The following is a 20,396-nucleotide window of genomic DNA, read 5'->3' on the forward strand; positions in this document are numbered from 1 at the left end:
ATATTCCCAAGGACTGAACTGCCAGAAAGAGCCTATAGAGCAACTATAAAGGTATAGGGAGAGGAGCGTTCATTGAAACTATGTAAGATCTTTTGATATCACAAGAGGGACATGAAAACTAACCAAGAGTACATAAATATTTCCATTAGGGAAAAAGTGATTAAAAGTATTTATTGATAATTATCTTAAGAAATAAATGAATACAACTACAAATAAAATTAAAAATTTTTGTGAAATATTTAAGAAAAAGACTTTGTGAAATAGATGTAGTATCATGTTCCTGAAAAGGAAGACTGATAGTATATAATTTTTACTCCCCAATTTAAATTATTTTTTCCATTCAGAATGTTATTGGGATTCTTTTTACTCTGACAATGTTTTTCTAAAGTTTATCTGGGAGAAAAAGTAGTCAAAAGCATTAAGTTAAAAATCTGAAAAATAAGAGAGAAAGGGAAGAGAAAAACTACAATAACTGAAACCAAATACTGCTAAAAACAGTAATAGATCCATAGCACATTTTAGGTACATGCCAAGGGAGGCATGAGAAAAAAAAAGGAATCATTTTTCAGAAATTTGTGTTTAGAAAACTCATTAAGCAGTTGAAGGGCCATAAACATAGACCTCCACTTAATACCTGACACCAAGATAAATTTCAGAGGATTTAAAGGTTACATATGAACATTCAAATCAAAGGAAAATTAGAATAAAGTAGAATTGAATATTTATCAAACTTAGAGAGTGGGTATCTCACTTTCAAAACAATAAAAGGGAACAAAAGGGAAAAGAACAGTTTGCAGATTTGAATATTCCAAGTGTAATATTTACATATGTAAGAATAATAAAAACAGAAATAAGATGGGGGAAATACTACAACAAGTATTATATAAGGTTAATATCTATTCTGTAAAGAGCTCATATATTTGTAAGAAAAACACTGGTCTCTGAATATTTGGTCAATTGATAAAAAAATATATTTCACAAAGATATTAAATTAGTAAACCAGCATGTGGGAAAATGTTCAAAGTAGTAGTAATAAATAAACATTAGGTATTATGTGCTCAATTAGGGGAAAAGTGTGATTGGTATTTCCATTATAGGTCAGGGTATGGTAAAACCTCATAGAAATAGAGAACAATCAATGATTCCAGGCTTATAAAAGTTAAAAACTGGATCAATTTCTAACTAACACATATAATATAAAACATATACACTGAGATTTTTTTTCCCCCCCAAAGAATATATCTCTGTAACCAGCAAATCATTGATTGTTGAACTTTGCTTAAAACTTGGATGTGACCAAAAGTGGTCACTCTTTGAATTCAGTCCAGTTTCATGACACATCCTGAGGGTGGAGTGGGTGGAGTTTCTTTTGTTGTTGTTGTTGTCTTTAGCTTAAGCCAAAAAGTTAGCTTCCTTTTTTTGAAAATTTGAAATGCTTCCAACATTTATGTTACATTGAGGTTGATTCTGTTTTACTCCTCTTTCTATCCTTCCAAATGCGTTATACTCAGTAGACATTTGTTAAAAGACACATTCTACCTGCTTTTACTGCTAAAAACATGATACTGCAATTAATCTGTGGTGCTAATTACTTCCCTTGATGAAATAACGTATAGTTAGAGCCACAAAGAAAAAGGAATGAGCGGATAAGCACCAGTATTCTTTTCCATCCTGTGTCATGTATCAGCGCCTTAATTTTGCCCAGCCTGCTCCCACTAGTTTAGATGGTCAGATATTTAGTTTCTAGAGCTCTTTCTGGGATTGTGCAAAAGGCCAGGTTCTTCTAGAAGACTCTGAAATTCTTTAACTTATTCACTCTGAGAATACCAGTGAACTTCATCCTTATTCCTTGTAAGAATGTAGATTAAGACAATTTTATTGGCAAATACTACAGCCCCAGTATCTAATTTTAACATATAAGATTAAATTAAAACAGTAGGTCTCAACTGGGTTGACACCACCACCCCCCCACCCACCCACCCCCACCCCCCGCCCAGGGAACACTGGGCAGTGGCTGGAGACGTTTTGTTTTTGTTTTGTTTTTATTTTGTTTTGTTTCGGTTGTCTCAGCTAGGGGGAGAGGAAGTGCTACTGGCATCTAGTGGATAGAGGGCAGGGAGGCTGCTGCAGTGCATGGGAGAGTCCACCTGCCCGGCCCACCCCCCATCCCAGCAAAGAATTATCTGGTCCAAAATGCCAGTAGTGCTGAAGTTGAAAAACCCTGAGTTAAACTATATAGAAATCGAATTTATGAGTTTGGAGAAATGGAAAACTTCTGTTAGTAATATTGTAGGGTCTTAGTAAATTAGTGATAATCAATGTCTTCTAGATGTGAATTGTAGCTTGAGAGTTTTAAAATAGGATTTCCAGTTTGGCTTGGGTGTGTTTGTTTTAAGAATATTACACAGTTTCCATTATGAATATGGATATAGTTAAACAATGGAAGGAAGTTTTTAACCTGTGTATATTAGATTTCTGTATCTTCGTATTGGTTTATAAAGCAGACTTAACAACACACGGGATCTCTGCCTTCTAGAAGTTTATAAGCTGAAGGGAGTGTTTTTTATACTGATGAAATCCAAAGAACTGGTAGAACTGGCATTCAGGAGAACAAGAAGGCAGACTCTCTGAGCAGTAGGTAGAAGTGGGATTGAGCCAAGCAGAATTGGCTGATCAGATCTCTGCTAGGAGGCCACTACCAGAGAGTCAGATTACAATGAGCAAATCAAAACTGAGGGAGCATGCCTCGCCCATCTAAGAAGAGAGTGTTCATGCATGGATTCCCAGTGTCAAAATTACATTAGCATTTAAATCTGTTCTGTTATTTTTTGTTATTGGTGTGTATTTTTAAAAGATAATAGTAATCCAAGAAAGAGGTAACAGTGTTTTCAAATCAAAGAGACAGATGCAGGTTAAGATTTTGATTCTGTAACTTTCTTATTTTTTGTGATTATAGATCCTTTCTTCCGTCATTTGACTTCTAATCCTGATTAGTAACGCAAGGGTCATAATACGTACCTCAATGTTAAAATATAAAGCCCTTAATACATCGTCTGGCACATAATTAGTACCTTCAAAATAGTAATATTCATGGTTTTAAAATCTCTTGAAATCTGGAAAGACCATTGATCCTGTAGTGTTCTTAAAATTTTAGTAAATACCAAAGCATGTATAGCATTCATGCTATACACGTGACAGTAACTTTGCTTTACTCTTGCCCTTTGATTTTAGTATTTAGCATATAACAAACTTAAAAATAGAGTTGAAATATCCACTTAATAGAGGAGTGGGGTTACTTGTTTTAGGAATTTTGAGGAAATTAAATGAGATAGCCTATGTCAAGTGCTTTGCGTAATGCTTGATGCATAGCAACTATTACACTCAATGAATGTTAGCTTCTTACCTTGCTTTCACATTGCCAAGAGGCTTAGAAATACCACTATAATGCTACTGCTATTGTGTTTGCTGAATGGAGATAGTAGATGTAATTGGAGTAGGAGAGGAAATTGGCAGACAGCAATTCATTTTAAGCTATAATGATGTTTACTGAAATTGAAATGATTCTAACTAAAGCTGACTGTTTGCTTTTAACTGATTTAAAACATTTGTTTTTAGTTTTGACCATTTACATGACACTAGACCTGAAGGCTCTTTATGTATCCTAATTTAGGAGGATTTTGGTCTCTTCTTTGACTGAATACATTGTCTCTGCAGACATGGTGTAATTTTCAGGTCCTGCCAAAATAGAGTGAAAGCCCCAGCTGTATTTTTTGTGTTCTAGAAACCAGTTGTCATTCTGTTTTTTTTCCCCCCGGTTCTTTCCACTACAGCTGTGTTGCAGTCGCTAGGTGACATGCTACTCTTTACCCTATCCCTACATTTTTTTGTCTTGGCAAAACAGTGTCAGGCAACCACTAACTAATCTGGATCCTCAAACTGGAAGAAGGATTTTTTTTTTAATTCTGCTGGGTATTCAGGTTAAGACCTTGGCTAGAATAGAAAGTTCCAAGAAGTTTGAATTAAAGATAATCAGAACTAACTGAAAAACAAAGAAAAAATAACATGAAAAAAAGATTGTTTTGGATTGTGTCAAAGAAAATGGTATTAAATGAAGCAACTCCTCTGGAATGCCATATTCAGAAAATCCTGTTGGAGATTAATGATGAGATTCAGAGTCCGCATTGAATTTTCTCATTGGCTCATCTAGACTTTAGTGCCTTCTATCTGTGTATAGAAACAGAGTCCTTGAAATTCTTCTCTTCAATTAAATACTTTCCTAAAAAGTGATGTTAAAGTAATAATTATATTTGTTTCTGAGAAATATTTTAGTGTTAAATTAGTTTACCTTTGCTCAGTAGGCAACTTTTTTCAGTAAGTGCCTGTTAGATACTAAGTTCTAGGTGCTGGGCATTCAGTAGGGAACATTGAAAAGAGATTGCCCTTGCCTTCTTGGAGGTTATTTACTATGATCTGGTTTATTATTAGAAAGACTTACTGTGAAGATTTACTTGGCATCAAATGACTTTAGTATTCAACCTTTCAAATTAAGTGAACATAAAAAAACCCTGTGCTGCTGGAAATGTTCTATATCTTGATCTGGGTGGTGCTTACATGGGGTAGGGGATGTAGAGTTATCTATCTTCTAATTAACATTAGTGTACTTTACTCATTATACTTCAGTTAAAAATGCTTTTTAAAGTAAATTAAATGTACAGTAAAACTCCAGTGTTGGGACTTCCCTGGTGGCACAGTGGTTAAGAATCCGCCTGCCAATACAGGGGACAAGGGTTCGATTCCTGGTCCAGGAAGATCCCACATGCCTTGGAGCAACTAAGTCTGCGAGCCACAACTACTGAGCCCGCATGCCACAACTACTGAAGCCCATGCACCTAGAGCCCGTGCTCTGCAACAAGAGAAGCCACCGCAATGAGAAGCCCGCAAACTGCAACAAAGAGTAGCCCCCGCTCGCCATAACTAGAGAAAGGCTGAGCACAGCAACGAAGACCCAACGCAGCCAAAAATAAATTAAAAAAAAAAAAGTCCAATGGTTTTCCATTGCATTTAGAATAAAACTCATATTCCTTTTTTAAAAGTGTATAATGATAAATTATATGTCAGATAATGTTAAATTCTGAAGCTGTTTTGTTAATATGGAAAAATTGTATTTGACCAAGTAGAATTAAAAAGTTGGAAACTTCCTACCTCATCTAACATATTTTATTGACAGAATTTTAATGGCGTGAACTTTAAACTGTTTACATTAAATAACTCAAAATATAGTGTTGCTTGAAGGAATTTTATTTGCAAGTATTAGAACTTTTTACTTAGGATAAGTATAAGTTAATACCATAAAAAGTAACTTCCACAGAGTGGTTATAGAAAGATCAGATGATCTGTTTTTTATTCTTGAAACCATCTTTAATGCAAAAGCAAAGACAGACGAGTCTAAAGTGGGCAAAGGGAGTGCATAAGGAAGGGGTGAGCATTTGATAACTTGTGGAGTTCTGTTACTTTCCCACATGGACTGGGAACAGACTTCATTTTGCACAGTCAAGAGAAGTCATTGGCACAGTGATAGGGGAGGGATTTGGAAAGAGGCCAAACTAAAGGCCTCTTTTGCTTCTGCCCTGCTAGCTCTTTTACTGTTTCTTTCATTTCCTCTTCTTTTAATCAAGGCTGAAATAGGCTAGGGAAGGAAATATAGGCATGTCTAGTTTTCAGAAGATTATCAACTTACTTCCACATTTTCCAGTCCCTCTATATTCTTGACCCCTTTTTTCCCCAGAGCAGTGTTTCTCAACTTCAGCACTGTCGACATTTTGGGCCAGAGAATTCTTTGTTCTGTGGAGTGTTCATTGTAGTATGTTTAGTAGCATCCCTGGCCTGTACCTACCAGATAGCAGTACCACAAGTTGTAACAACCGAAAGTGTCTCAAGACGTAGCCACATATCTTCTGGAGGGCAAAATCACCCCAATTGAGAACTACTGCCCTAGAGGAATAAGCTAAATAAATAGCCAGTGACAATTGCTGAGAGTTACTAAGCTTGTTACCACCTCTGCTACTTTTCTAATCTTGGTCCCTATTACAAGCAGCTTTTTTTCCCCCCTCATGAGAAAAGGGTACTTAGAAAGCATCATACCATTTTATTAGGTAAGACTTGTATTCTGGAATGATTAATAGAAAGGAGCCCATTGAATATAGAAATTCACAATATAATCAAGAATTGATTTTCATTTGTTCGGTAGCATATTTCTTCCTCTTAAAAAATTATACAACTGAAAGGGGAAAAAAAGTTCTCCTTTGTTCTTTATTGTGCTGGAGGCTGGCTTAGGAAAACAAGCCATTATCTTGAAAAAGCTCTCTTTTTCTGTATAGGGTATTTTACTGGCATCAGATCATTTTGAGAAATTCAACATATATACTGCTAAATATACAGGGATTTTTGTTTATGTTTTTTGATATGTTCAGGCCTAATTAAGGATCTCCCACACAAAGAGAAACATTCCGAGGAATGGTTGGATTTGGTGTTTTAAAGATCATCAATCCATGAAATAGGCAAATATGAATAGCCAATTTACAGAAAATATAGCTGTCTCTTAAGCATGTGAAAAATGCTCAACTTCACTTTACCTAAAGTCAACAAGTTCGATAATATACTTGCTATGGACTGAACTGTGCTCCTCTTCCTTCTCAATTCATATTTTGAAACCCTAACCCTCAGTGTGCCTATATTTGGAAATAGGACTTTTAGGAGGTAATTAAGGTTAAATGAGATCATAAGGGTGAGGTCCTAATCCAGTAGGATTGGTGGCTTTATAAGAAGAGAGGAAGAGAGAAAGAGATCTCTCTCCCCCTCCATGTGCATACTCCGAGGAAAGGTCATCTGAGCACACAGTGAGAAGACTACTGTCTGCAAGCCAGGAAGAGGGCTCTCAACTAGAATTTGACCATGCTGGTACCCTGATGTTCAACTCCAGCCTCCAGCAATATGAGAAAATAAATTTCTGTTTTTAAGCTGCTCAGCTGTGGTATTTTGTTATGCACCCTGAGCTGACTAGTACAATACTGTAAAACAGTATGTGGAAGAAACAGACTTTTTTTTTTTTTTTTGAGTATAGTTGATTTATAATGTTGTGTTAGTTTCAGGTATACAACATAGTGATTTTGTTATACATATATATGTATGTATCTATATTTCTTTTTTAAAATTCTTTTCATTGTAGTTTATTACAAGATATTAAATATAGTTCCCTGTGCTATACAGTAAATCCCTTTTGTTCATCTATTTTATATATGGTAGTGTGCATCTGTTAATCCCATACTCCCAATTTATCCCTCCCCCCCTTCCCCTTTGATAACCATAAGTTTGTTTTCTGTGTCTATGTGTCTGTTTCTGTTTTGTAAATAAGTTCATTTGTATTATTTTTTAGATTCCACATATAAGTGATTATATGTTGTCTTTCTCTGTCTGACTTACTTCACTTAGTCCATCCATGTTGCTGCAAATGGTATTATTTCATTCCTTTTTATGGCTGAGTAATATTCCACTCTGCCTGTCTGTCTATCTATCTATCTACCAACCACATCTTCTTTACCCATTCATCTGTTGATAGACACTTAGGTAGCTTCCATGTCTTGGCTTTTTTTTTTTTTTTTTTTATTGGAGTATAGTTGATTTACAGTGTTGTGTTAGTTTCAGGTGTACAGCAAAGTGATTCAGTTATGCATATATATATATATATTCATTCTTTTCCAGATTCTTTCCCATATAAGTTATTACAGAATATTGAGTAGAGTTCCCTGTGCTATACAGTAGGTTTGGCTGTTGTAAATAGTGCTGCTATGAACATTGGGCTGCATGTATCTTTTTGAATTAGAGCTTTGTCTTTTCCACATACATGCCCAGGAATGGGGTTGCTGGATCATATGGTAACTCTGTTTTTAGTTTTTGAAGGAACCTCCATAGTGGCTGCACCAATTTACATTCCCACCAGCAATGTAGGAGGGTTCCTTTTCTCCACACCCATTCAGCATTATTATTTGTAGACTTTTTGATGATGGCCATTCTGACCAGTGTGAGGTGATACCTCACTGTAGTTTTGATTTGCATTGCTCTATTAATTAGCGGTGTTGAGCATCTTTTCATGTACCTGTTGGGCATCTATATGTCTGCTTTGAAGAAATGTCTATTTAGGTCTTCTTCCCATTTCTTTATTGGGTTGTTTGTTTTTTTGATATTGAGTTGTATGAGCTTTTTGTATATTTTGGATATTAAGCTCTTGTCAGTCCCTTCGTTTGCAAATACTTTCTCCCATTTCATAGGTGGTCTGTTGTTTTGTTGATGGTTTCCTTTGCTGTGCGAAAGCTTTTAAGTTTGATTAGGTCCTATTTGTTTATTTTTGTTTTTATTTCTATTGCCTTGATAGATGACTTAAGAAAACATTGTTACAATTTATGTCAGAGAATGTTTTGCCTGTCTTCTCTTCTAGGATTTTTATGGTGTAATGTCTTACATTTAAGTCTTTAAGCTGTTTTGAGTTTATTTTTGTGTATGGTGTGAGGGAGTGTTCTAAACTGTATTGATTTACATGCCGCTGTCCAGTTTTCCCAGCACCACTTGCTGAAGACGCTGTCATTTTCTCCATTGTATATTCTTGCCTCCTTTATCGAAGATTAATTGATCATAGGTTTATTTCTGGGCTCTCTATTCTGTTCCACTGATTCATATGTTTGTTTTTGTGCCAATACCATCCTGTTTTGATTACTGTAGCTTTGTAGTATTGCCTGAAATCTGGAAGGATTATGTCTCCAACTTTGTTCCTTTTCCTCAGGATTACTTTGGCAATTCTGGGTCTTTCGGGGTTCCATATAAATTTTAAGATTATTTGTTCTAGTTCTGTGAAAAATGTCATGGGTTGTTTGATAGGGGTTGCATTAAATCTGTAGATTGCTTTGGGTATTAGGGACATTTTAACTATATTAATTCTTCCAATCTAAGAGCATGGGATATTTTTCCATTTCCTTGAATCAACTTCAGTTTCATTTATCAATGTTTTATAGTTCTCAGCAGATAAGTCTTTCACCTCCTTGGTTAGGGTTATTCCTAGGTGGTTTTTTGTTTTTTGTTTGTTTGTTTGTTTTGATGCAGTTTTTTTTTTTTTTTTTTTGCTTTGATGGCTGGCCTTTTTTTTTTTTTTTGATGCAATTTTAAACAGGACTTTTTTTTTTTTTTTTTTACTTTCTGATACCTCATTGTTAGTGTAAAGAAATACAACAGATTTCTGTATATTAATCTTGTATCCTGCTACCTTGCTGCATTTATTTATCAGTTCTACTAGTTTTTGTGTGGAGTCTTTAGGGTGTTCTATATAGAGTATCATGTCATCTCCATGTAATGACAGTTTTACCTCTTCCCTTCTGATTTGGGTACCTTTTATTTTTCTTGTCTGATTGCTGTGGCTAGGACTTCCGGTGCTGTGTTGAATAAAAGTGGTGAGAGTGGGTATCCTTGTCTTGTTCCAGGTTTTAGTGAGAAGGCTGTCAGCTTTTCATCATTTAGTATTATGTTGGCTGTGAGTTTGTCAAAAATGGCTTGTATTTTGTTGAGATATGTTCCCTCTGTACCCACTTTGGCAAGAGTTTTGTCATAAATGTATGTGGAATTTTATCAAATGCTTTTTTTGCATTTATTGAGATGATCATGTGGTTTTTGCCTCTTCTTTGGTGATGTGGTGTATCACATTGATAGATTTGAAGCATCCTTGTGACCCTGGAATGAATCCAGCTTGATCATGGTGTATGATCCTTTTTCTGTGTTGTTGGATTCGGTTTGCTAATATTTTGTTGAGGATTTTTGCATCTATGTTCATCAAAGATATTGGCCTGTAATTTTCTTTTTTGGTAGTGTCTTTGTCTGGTTTTGGTATCAGGGTGATGATGGCTTCATAGAATGACTTTGGGAGTGTTCCCTCCTCTTCAGTCTTTTGGAAGAGTTTGAGAAGGATTGGTATAAGTTCTTCTTTGTATGTTTAGTAGAATTCCCCAGTGAAGCCATCTGGTCCTGGACTTTTGTTTGCAGGGAGTTTTTTAAATTATAGATTCCATTTCACTTCTAGTGATCAGTTTGTTCAAATTATCTGTTTCTTCTTGATTCAGTTTTGGCAGGCTGTATGATTCTAGAAACTTGTCTGTTACTTATAGGTTGTCCATTTTTCTGGCATATAAGTGTTCATAATATTTTCTTATGGTATTTTGTATTCCTGGGGTATTGGTTGTTATTTCTCCTCTTTCATTTCTTATTTTGCTTATTTGGGTCCTCTCTTCTTGGTGAGCTTGGCCAGAGGTTTGTCAGTTTTGTTATCCTTTCAAAAAACTAGCTCTTGGTTTTATTGATTTCTCTATAGTTTAGTTTTAATCTCTATTTTATTTATTCCCTCTCTGATCTTTATTACTTCCTTCTGCTGACCTTAGGTTTTCTTTGTTCTTCTTTTTCTAATTCTTTTAGGTGGGAGTTTAGGTTGTTTAATTGGGATTTTTCTTGTTCTTTGAGGAAGGCCTGTATCAGTATGAACTTCCCTCTGCTTTTGCTGCATCCCATAGATATTATATGGTTTTGTTTTCATTGTCGTTTTTCTTGAAGTATTTTTTTTATTTCCTCTTTGATTTCATCATTGATCCATTGGTTTTTTAGTAGCATGTTGTTTAGTCTCCATTTCAACGATTACATGTAGACTAAACAACATGCTACTAAAAAAACCAATGGGTCAACGATGAAATCAAAGAGGAAATTAAAAAATGCCTTGAGACAAAGGACAGTGAACAACCACAAAGAGAATCAAGAAAAAAACATGGATTCTTAATATGTTACTTTTGGAGGTATAAATTGGTATACAGCCTCTGTAAAGACCATTTTGGCAATGTCTAAAAATGTCAAATGTGCATGTTCTTTAACCTAGCAAATCTGCTTCTAAGAAATATCCTACTCATATACTCAAAAGATGGAAAAAAGTGTGTATATAAGATTATACACTGGGTATTGTTTGTAATAACAAGATTCGAAATAGTAGCTTCAATTCATGTGGCACTCAGAACATATCAGGAGTTCTAAGCTGTTTACATATATTCACTTATTTAATTTTCACGACAACCTTACAAAGTAGGTACTATTTTACAAATGGAGAAACTGAAGTTAAATAAGCCAAGGTTGTATAGTTAGTAAGTGAAATGGATCAGGATTTGAATTCAAGATTGTTTGGCTTTAGTTTTACTCCTCAACCCATATCCCATCAGTAGGGAACTGGTAAAATAAAACTATGCAGCTGTCAAAAAAAAAAAAAAAAGAATAAAAACGTTCTTTGTATATTGTTATGGAATGATCTCTAAAATATATTGCTAAGTGGAAAAGAAAACAAGACACAACACTGTTTATAGTATGCCACCATTTGTGTAAAATGAGGAAAAGATATGTCCATGTCTACTATCTAGGTATAAAATACATTCAGAAGGATACTGAGAAAACTGGTGATATTGTTGACTATGGCAGAGATCACTGGGCAACTAGGGCATAGATTTTGAACTCTACTCTTGTACTTTTTTTTTTTTAAATAAATTTATTTATTTATTTTTGGCTGTGTTGGGTCTTTGTTGCTGCATGCGGGCTTTCTCTAGTTGGCGGCGAGCGGGGGCTACTCTTCATTGCGGTATGTGGGCTTCTCATTGCTGTGGCTTCTCTTGTTAGAGAACATGGTCTCTAGGTGCACGGGCTTCAGTAGTTGTGGCTTGCGGGCTCTAGAGCGCAGGCTCAGTAGTTGTGGCGCACGGGCTTAGTTGCTCTGTGGTATGTTGGATCTTCCCGGACCAGGGATCAAACCCCATGTTCCCTGCTTTAGCAGGCGGGTTCTTAACCATGTGGCACCAGGGAAGTCCCTCTACTCTTGTACTTTTAAAATTTTGAACCATGTGAATAAATTGCCTACTAAAAAATAAATAAAATTATATTCTAAAAGAATATATATTATATCCCAAAGTATAAAATAATTATCCATGAGTCCATACTGAGATATATCTATATATAGATATAGATATAGATATGAAATACATTTGGATGAATAAATAAATGGTAAGAAATAGAAAAATCTCCTATATAGAAGAATTCCAAATAATTTATATAGATACTCTGCCTTGAAGGACAGGGAACATAAATTGTCATTTCTTAAGTGTGGGATGTGCATAGTGACTTCCTTCTAAAGAGTATGGTATTGGTGGGAGGGGGAAGTAGCTTTCCAGTGGAGAAACCTGACAAACATGACCTCAGCCAGATCATCAAGGTCTACATCAACGGTTATAAATGATGTTGATGGTAGGTATGCTTGATATGGTGATATGATGAGAATGGCACCTTACCTCTGAGGTCTTCTTCCCCCAAACCCGTAACTCCAGTCTAATAATGAGAAAAACATGAGAAAAATTCCAATAATGAGGCATCTGACAAAACACCTGAACAGTAGGACTCCTCAAAACAGTCAGGGTCCTCAAAACCCTGCATAGTCAGAGAAACGGTCACAGCCAAAAGGGGCCTAAGAAGATACAGCAATTAAAGGAAATATGGTATCCTAAATGGGATCCTGGGACAAGAAGAAGACATTGGGTAAAAACTAAGGACTTCAGTTAATGATAATGCATCAGTATTAGTTCATTAAATATAACAAATGTACCATAGTGAAAATGTTAATAATAGGGGAAATTGGGTATGGAGTATATGGAAACTCACTGTACTATTGTCTCAATTTTTCTATAACTCAAACTATTAAAAGTCTATTTTTTAAAAGCGTATATATAATAAATACACTGAATAATATAAAAGTAAATTTAAAATTCAGATGTCTATGTCCTGTTCCCCAGAGCTTAACCATAAACCTGGGAAGAGAGCCTTAGCATCTTTTGTTTTAAGCATTCCAGATACTTTCCCTAAGCATCTTTGCTGCACTCATTTTTGTCACAAACATTCAAGTCTTTTGTTCATACATACTACAGTACTACATGATTGTGGTCAGTTGAATCTGGGTGCACAACTGCAGAACAGAGGCCAACTGTCAAGTTATACATGGATTTTTGATTGCATAGGGGTCAGCACTCCTAGTGCACACATTGTTCTACCGTACACAATTTTTTGCTTATTCATTCCTCTTCTCGTTCAGCATTGCACTTTTTCATTAAAATTTCTTCCTTCATTAAGAGAGGTATCAGTTTCCAAATACTAGGATACATATTTGTAACTGAGCTTTGTATTGTGTTGTGAAAGCCTTCTACATTGTTGTTTGTATCACATGTCTGTTGGTAGACATTGCAAAATTGTATGAGAAATGTGGGATCAACTCTGCACCTTTAAGGCCCTCGGCCTCTTTCTCCTCCAATGTGTAGTGTATTTTAAAATAAGAAACCAACTCTTGGGGCAAATCATCCTCATTCGTCAGCTCAATAAAGCAATCAATGTTGCTAACTAGAAGAAATGCTAGTCTGTCATACAGAGTGAAGTAAGTCAGAAAGAGAAAAACAAATACTGTATGCTAACACATATATATGGAATCTAAGGGAAAAAAAAAAAAGGTCATGAAGAACCTAGGGGCAAGACGGGAAGAAAGACACAGACCTACTAGAGAATGGACTTGAGGATATGGGGGTGGGGGAAGGGTAAGCTGTGACAAAGTGAGAGAGTGGCATGGACATATATATATACACTACCAAACGTAAAATAGATAGCTAGTGGGAAGCAGCCGCATAGCACAGGGAGATCAGCATAGTACAGGGAGATCAGCTCGGTGCTTTGTGACCACCTAGAGGGGTGGGATAGGGAGGGTAGGAGGGAGGGAGATGCAAGAGGGAAGAAATATGGGAACATATGTATATGTATAACTGATTCACTTAGTTATAAAGCAGAAACTAACACACCATTGTAAAGCAATTATACTCCAATAAAGGTGTTAAAAAAAAAAAAGAAAGAAATGCTAATGCACTTTGAAACCAAACTGTCAACCAGTTATTTTATCTTTGATGGCAAAATTGCCTTATGGCCAATTAGTTATGTGGCAAAAATGCTTGCTGCAAAGATGTCTATGGCTTTACCATGCTTGGGGTGAAAATACCAGATGTGATTTTAAGCTCCATAGATGATTCCAGTGTGTGACCAAAGGTGAGACATCGTCTTAGGAAATGGTTCTCTTGCTTGAAAACCAATTTCTGAATTTTTAAAAATCATGAACAGTCAATCCCTATATATTCAAATAATTATTAACAGGGGTTTTTTTTTTTTAATAAATTTATTTATTTATTTATTTATTTTTGGGTGTGTTGGGCCTTCGTTTGTGTGCAAGGGCTTTCTGTAGTTGGGATGAGCGGGGGCCACTCTTCATTGCGGTGCGCGGGCCTCTCACTGTCGCGGCCTCTCTTGTTGCGGAGCACAGGCTCCAGACGCGCAGGCTCAGTAGTTGTGGCTCACGGGCCCAGTTGCTCCGCGGCATGTGGGATCTTCCCAGACCAGGGCTCTAACCCGTGTCCCCTGCATTGGCAGGCGGATTCTCAACCGCTGTACCACCAGGGAAGCCCATTAACAGGGTTTTATTTTTTGTTTTTTTGTGGGGTTTTTCCTCAGTACAATTGTTTAGGTTTTTTAAAGTGTGTGTTTATGTTTTATTTCCTTGTTTTCTTCTTTTTAAATGTTTAATATACTCATGCCTCAAGATTCATAGTATTTTTAAAGGTTGGCCACAGTGTTTCCTGATGTTCAGTGACAATATTTAATATTCTCTCTGGCTTTTCTTCAGGCCACATTTTCTTTTACTTCATTTTGTGGGGACCCTTGTTTTCAGAGAATTCCTAAATATCCTGCTAAACACACCTGTAGATCATAATTGTGAATAGCAGAAATCTCTTTTTCACAGGCTAGTTATTACATTTGCTCCCCCTTGGAATTCTGTAATTTCTCAATTATATAGATGAATATAGTGTGTAAACATTTGCTAGAAAGTTACTTTATTCCTTGTCATCACTGAAGACTTTCCAGCTTGGTACACAAATGCTTATTTTAAATAACTATTCTTAATACTCCCTATAATTCTTTTTGTTTGCTCTTTAGTCTCTTAATAATGCTAATATGACTTCATTGGGTCATGTGTTTATCAAGATTATTTTATATGTATTTTTTCTAAAACATAAATTTTTTATTTTAATATTTTTCCTCTCTCATTGATGTGTTTATTTAGTTATTTAGTTATGGGGACTTTTAGTTTGGTCAAAACAGTATAAGTGATCCATATAATTTACCAGAGGTAGTTTCTAGAGGGAAGTATTCTTTGTTGTCTTGCTTTCCATCTTCTTACTGTAAAATCCAGACCCTGATACCTCTTTCCTGGCCGATAGCTTCTGCCTTCTATTTAGGAGCTTGCTCTGTCTCTTCTTGTTCCAGTTCCTGCTACACAGTGCTGTCAGCATTATCCCTTTAAAATACAGATTTGATCATGTTACTGCCTTGCTCTGGAACCCCTTGTCTCTCCCCCTTTGGATATAGAATAATAAAAACCACTAGTGTTTATTGATCATAGTGCTGAGTTTTTTATAAACATCAAGTAATTTCATTTTGATAAGAACCATTTAAAGTTAATATTCCTGTTGATCGTTGAGAGGTTAAGCAGCTTATGTAAGGTGCTGTAGTTGGTAGGTTGCAAAGCTTGAACCCAGCTCTGTTGATTCCAAGCTTCTCTGTATGGTCCCTGTTGGGCTCCTGTGTACTTTTTTGCCTTCTTTCTACCGACGCCCTTCATTCTCCAATCGTAGGGTCCACTGACTTACCTTCTCTCGTTTACCTTGTACTTTCTCAATGATGACCCTTTCACTTTCACTTTCTGCCCGTGGAAACCTTGCTTCTCTTTTTATGATTCTGCTCAAATATCACTGTTGAAGTGATTGTCTGCGTTCCCAGTTAAAGTTTTTATTCCCTCTTCTAGAATTTTATTTTTCATTCTTGACATTTCTCTTATCATGTTATATATTTGTTTTATTTCTCTTTCTACTAGATTGTAAGCCCCTGGAAGGCAAAGACTGACTGTCTTACCTTTACAAACCATAGGGCCTTACACTTAGAGGATGTGAATTTTTTAAAAAGTGAATTTTTCAAATGAGTTTTATTCATACAAATATTTTGTTAGAGATTTTATAAGGATGGGTTGTGAAATCCTTTTTATTAATCCTTAAGAATTATTGCAGCTAAGTTATGGGGATGTTTTACTCCCCATTAGATGTTTTCTAATTTAATAATAACTAAATCAAATTTAATAACATTTCAATTTTAAATTAAAATTTAATGAAAATAATTTTTGATTCTATATTTTTACTCTTTTCAATGGAAAATTTTAAAGCTGTTAGAGATACGTTTAAAGCATATTATGAGGTTTTATAAATATTGGTAACTCAAATAATTGAAAAGAGAATGAGCATTATAAAAATTCTAAATATTTCTGCACTTTTTCATTACTTACTCAGTAGGTTTTTAAAAATGCAAATAAACTTTAAAATTTCTAATTAAGTCATTGTTTTCAATTCTTAAAAATTCAACTTTTTCCCAAAAAATTGAGACTTTTTTAGAGATACATGTAAGAATTTTTAATGGGAAAATTAAGGTCACAAAATAAGATGAAGCTAGGTTGGTATCTGCACCTAAAACATATGCCATAAGATCCTAGACTGATGTTAGAATTAGGCTACAAATTAGGCTTGGCCTTTTGCAGTGGGCAAAGTAAACAAGAAGACATGATTAGTTACATGATCAAATTGTTCATATTATAAAACCAACCAGAGAAATTTCTTTTATGGGTCTTCACAAAGAAGGGCTACTATATGAAGTAGGTGAACCATCCTCAGCAATATCCCTGCAAAAATGCGTTTACAGTTTAGTGTGACAGATATATATCAGGCCATTCAGTAGAGGACAGTGACATACTGTATAGTTCGTTAAAGGATATTCTGTGAGGAGTCAAAATAAATCAGTGAGAGAATACAGTTTTGAAATCAACTAAAGAAATTAGAACTATCTGGAGCAGCATTTCGCAAGGTACTGCTAGTTTAGAAAGTGGTCTTCTTAAAAATTGTTTTAAAAATTAAAGTTATTTTGTAAGGCAAGTACTTAAAGTTGTCTCTTAAACAACTTTATTGACTATAAAACATTTTAGACTCACACCTTTATATTTTAGTCCTTGGTATACTAATCCCCAAAGTGTCTCAGTAATGTAGTCACAAAATGTAGAAGCCTTGAAATATTTACACATAGGGCGTATATCAACAGATCTGTAAGTCTCCTGCTCTGGGCAAAGATTTTTTGAAAAGAAAGCTACCATAAAGAATCATGTATTTGTAATTACAGTGAGTATATTAAAGAAAATATTAGATAAATGCTAGGAACTATAGGTCCATTTGGCAGAAATGTAGGAATTGGTACTCCTGTGACTGTAGTTTGGGAATTACTGATCTTCTACCAGCACTATTCAATAGAATTTACTGTGATGATGGAAGTGTTCTACATCTCCACTGTCCAAAATGGTAGCCAGTAGCTAAGGTGGTGATTGAGCACATGGAATGTGGCTAGAGTGACTGAGGAACTAAACTTTTAATTTTATTTAACTTTAATTAAATTTAAATAACTGCATGTGGCTGGTAGCTAACCGTATGGGAAGCTCAGTTCTAGAAGACAGGAAAGACTGCTTATCTTTCAGGCTTTGTAAGAGAAGCACTAAGTTCAAGATTGTATTCTCCATCAGTAACTGAATAAAGAAATTCTGTACTTCTAAGAGACACATGTTTTAAGATAATTAATGATTATTTATATTGCTTACTTTTATATTTTTGAACTTGCAAATTAACCAGGATGCTTGAGCACATGGTTGATCTTTTTGGATATTAATAGAATTGTTAGCAAATAGTGTTAGGCTAAAAACTACATTTAAAATTATTTTATAAGGTTGAGACATTTACTTATAAAAATAGAAAGCTGTAGGTATACTGATATAGGACTATTTTCCTGCAGTTTCCAGAGTGTGGATTCTTTGGCATGTATGACAAAATTCTTCTCTTTCGCCATGACATGAACTCAGAAAATATTTTGCAGCTGATTACCTCAGCAGATGAAATACATGAAGGAGACCTAGTAGAAGTTGTTCTTTCAGGTAAGTAAATCGTTTATTTTGTTGCCTTTCTTTTCAACGAGCCTTATTTTTTGCATTTAACTAAATGCTGTGTTCAATTATACTTTGTACTACAGTTGCTTACTTCTTTCATCTATAATAATGGTTACTATGTGATTTTTACTTTCAGGAAGGTTATATCACAGATGAGGAAGTAGGAAAATAAGCCCTGAATTACTTGAGTGTTACTAAGCTAAGGGAATTATCAATTGAACCAGAAGAGGAATGTGTTCATCTTTTGAGTCAAAGAAATAAAACAATTGCACTGAAATTCTGGTCCCTTTCCCCATTTCTGTGAAGAGCACAGAAGAGAATTAGGGTTCAGAAAAGAAAATGAGAAAAAAAGGAGAAATAATGAAGATGTGGAAGAGGAAACTGCAGTACTGGTTGATTCCATGACTTAAATAATGCTCTTTCTTTTTTTGTTCTCTGTGGACATTTTCTTATTCTCTCCTTTCCTCTCTCACCCATTCTTGCCATCCATTGTTCTTTAGCTCCTGCTATTATCTCATCCAACAAGTGGGCAGGATTGTTAGTGAGAAGTGTAAAGGAACAAAGAATGTATATAGTAGGCCTGCAAAACTTCTTATTTGGCAGCAAAGGAAAGAGGGAGGAAGAGAGGAGAAGGGGAGGGAGGAAAGGAAAGAAATGGAAGAGAAAGAAAGGAAGGAAAGCCAGTCAAGAGTCCAGAGCCCTGCCACCATTTTTTTTCCTCTTCCCAAATTCATCTTTGCAGCCTGTTCTTGAGATCCTCTCTGACCATCACCTTTCCCTATTAGTCTCTAATCCTTCCCATTCATCTTCTCTACCACAACCCCAAATTCTATACACATCGCAATCCTTGTCTTTCTTTTCACTCCAGAGGGGCTTCACTCCCGGTCCTCCCTAGAGGTCATGCTCACATCTATTCCTCCCTTGCCCTGGACCCTACATCAGGCCGCGGGGATATCCACTAATGACTGGCAGGTGGTGTTGAGAGGATGTCTGATGGTGGATGCGTCTGCTGCTGTTGACTTGCCCACAAAGGGGAGAAGAGTATCCTAACCACTAGGACTCTGGAGAACACACAGAGTGTATCCTGGGACCCTAAATTAGAACTGAGTGTGTTTCCCACAGAAACATTGCTATAACTTAATGTTAAGTTCCGCAATTTTTTTTTAACTTTAGTGTTCTATTTCCCAGTACATTATAAGTTAGTTTTTAACTAGCTAAAATAAATCTGACAATTATTTGCAGTCTTATCACTCTGAGAAAATGCTTTTGGAGGTCAAAATACCTACCTGTAGACCTACTTTTGGAGCTCAAATTATTTGAAGTTGGTGAAATTCCTAAAGTAGAGTTTGAAAACCACAATATTAGCTGCTGAAAATAATTTATTTTTATGGTCAAATGAAACTTTCAGAAAAAAAAGATTCTGTGTACTTTGACAAATAAATATGGTCAATATTCTTAATCTCATCACAATTACAAGTACAGGGTTTATTTGAATATTTTTCTTTTTTAAAAGCTTTGGCCACAGTAGAAGACTTTCAGATTCGTCCACATACTCTCTATGTACATTCTTACAAAGCTCCTACTTTTTGTGATTACTGTGGTGAGATGCTCTGGGGATTGGTACGTCAGGGACTGAAATGTGAAGGTATGTGTTCTAAATTTTTGTTTCATTTGAAATAGGATTTCACATTTGCGTTCAGTACTCATCAATGAAAAAACAAGATCATTGGTCAGTGACTAGGTAGTACCCCAGGTTTAGAATTGGAGAGGTATGGTTATTCCATATTAGAGTTACCAGGGGGTGGGATGCAGGTGTACATTTCTGATTAGTCAATAAATTTTTTCTGTAAAGGGCCAGAGGGTACATATTTTAAATTTTGCTGGCCATGTGGTCTCTTTACAATGACTTAACTTTGCTGTTGTATTGATAGCATGAAAATAGCCATAGACAGGTTGTAAACAAATGAGCATGCTGTGTTCCAATAAAATTATTTATGAACACTGGAATTTGAATTTAATATAATTTTCACATGTCATAGGAGGAATTTGGTACACAGTCCACAGTTTGCTGAAGTTCTTTAAGCCAAAGGTTCTCAAACTTTATCGTTTATCAGAACCACCTTGAGGACTTGTTGAAACGTACTTTGCTAGGCCCCATCCCCAAAGTTTTTGA

General features: G+C 35.5%; 1 protein-coding gene across 5 annotated transcripts in view; it reads left to right on the top strand.

Annotated features, from left to right (window-relative positions):
* The window catches only part of PRKD3 (protein kinase D3), an 83,980-nt gene that overhangs the window by 25,813 nt on the left and 37,771 nt on the right, over positions 1 to 20,396 (top strand). For all 5 annotated transcript variants that reach the window (XM_036872466.1, XM_036872469.1, XM_036872471.1 and 2 more), the window contains 2 exons: positions 18,073 to 18,211; positions 19,737 to 19,868. In XM_036872466.1, coding sequence (XP_036728361.1) covers positions 18,073 to 18,211; positions 19,737 to 19,868 — 271 coding nt within the window. The remainder of the gene's footprint in view (positions 1 to 18,072; positions 18,212 to 19,736; positions 19,869 to 20,396) is intronic.

Source organism: Balaenoptera musculus, chromosome 13 (genome assembly GCF_009873245.2).
Source record: "Balaenoptera musculus isolate JJ_BM4_2016_0621 chromosome 13, mBalMus1.pri.v3, whole genome shotgun sequence".
Taxonomy (NCBI): Eukaryota; Metazoa; Chordata; class Mammalia; order Artiodactyla; family Balaenopteridae; genus Balaenoptera; species Balaenoptera musculus.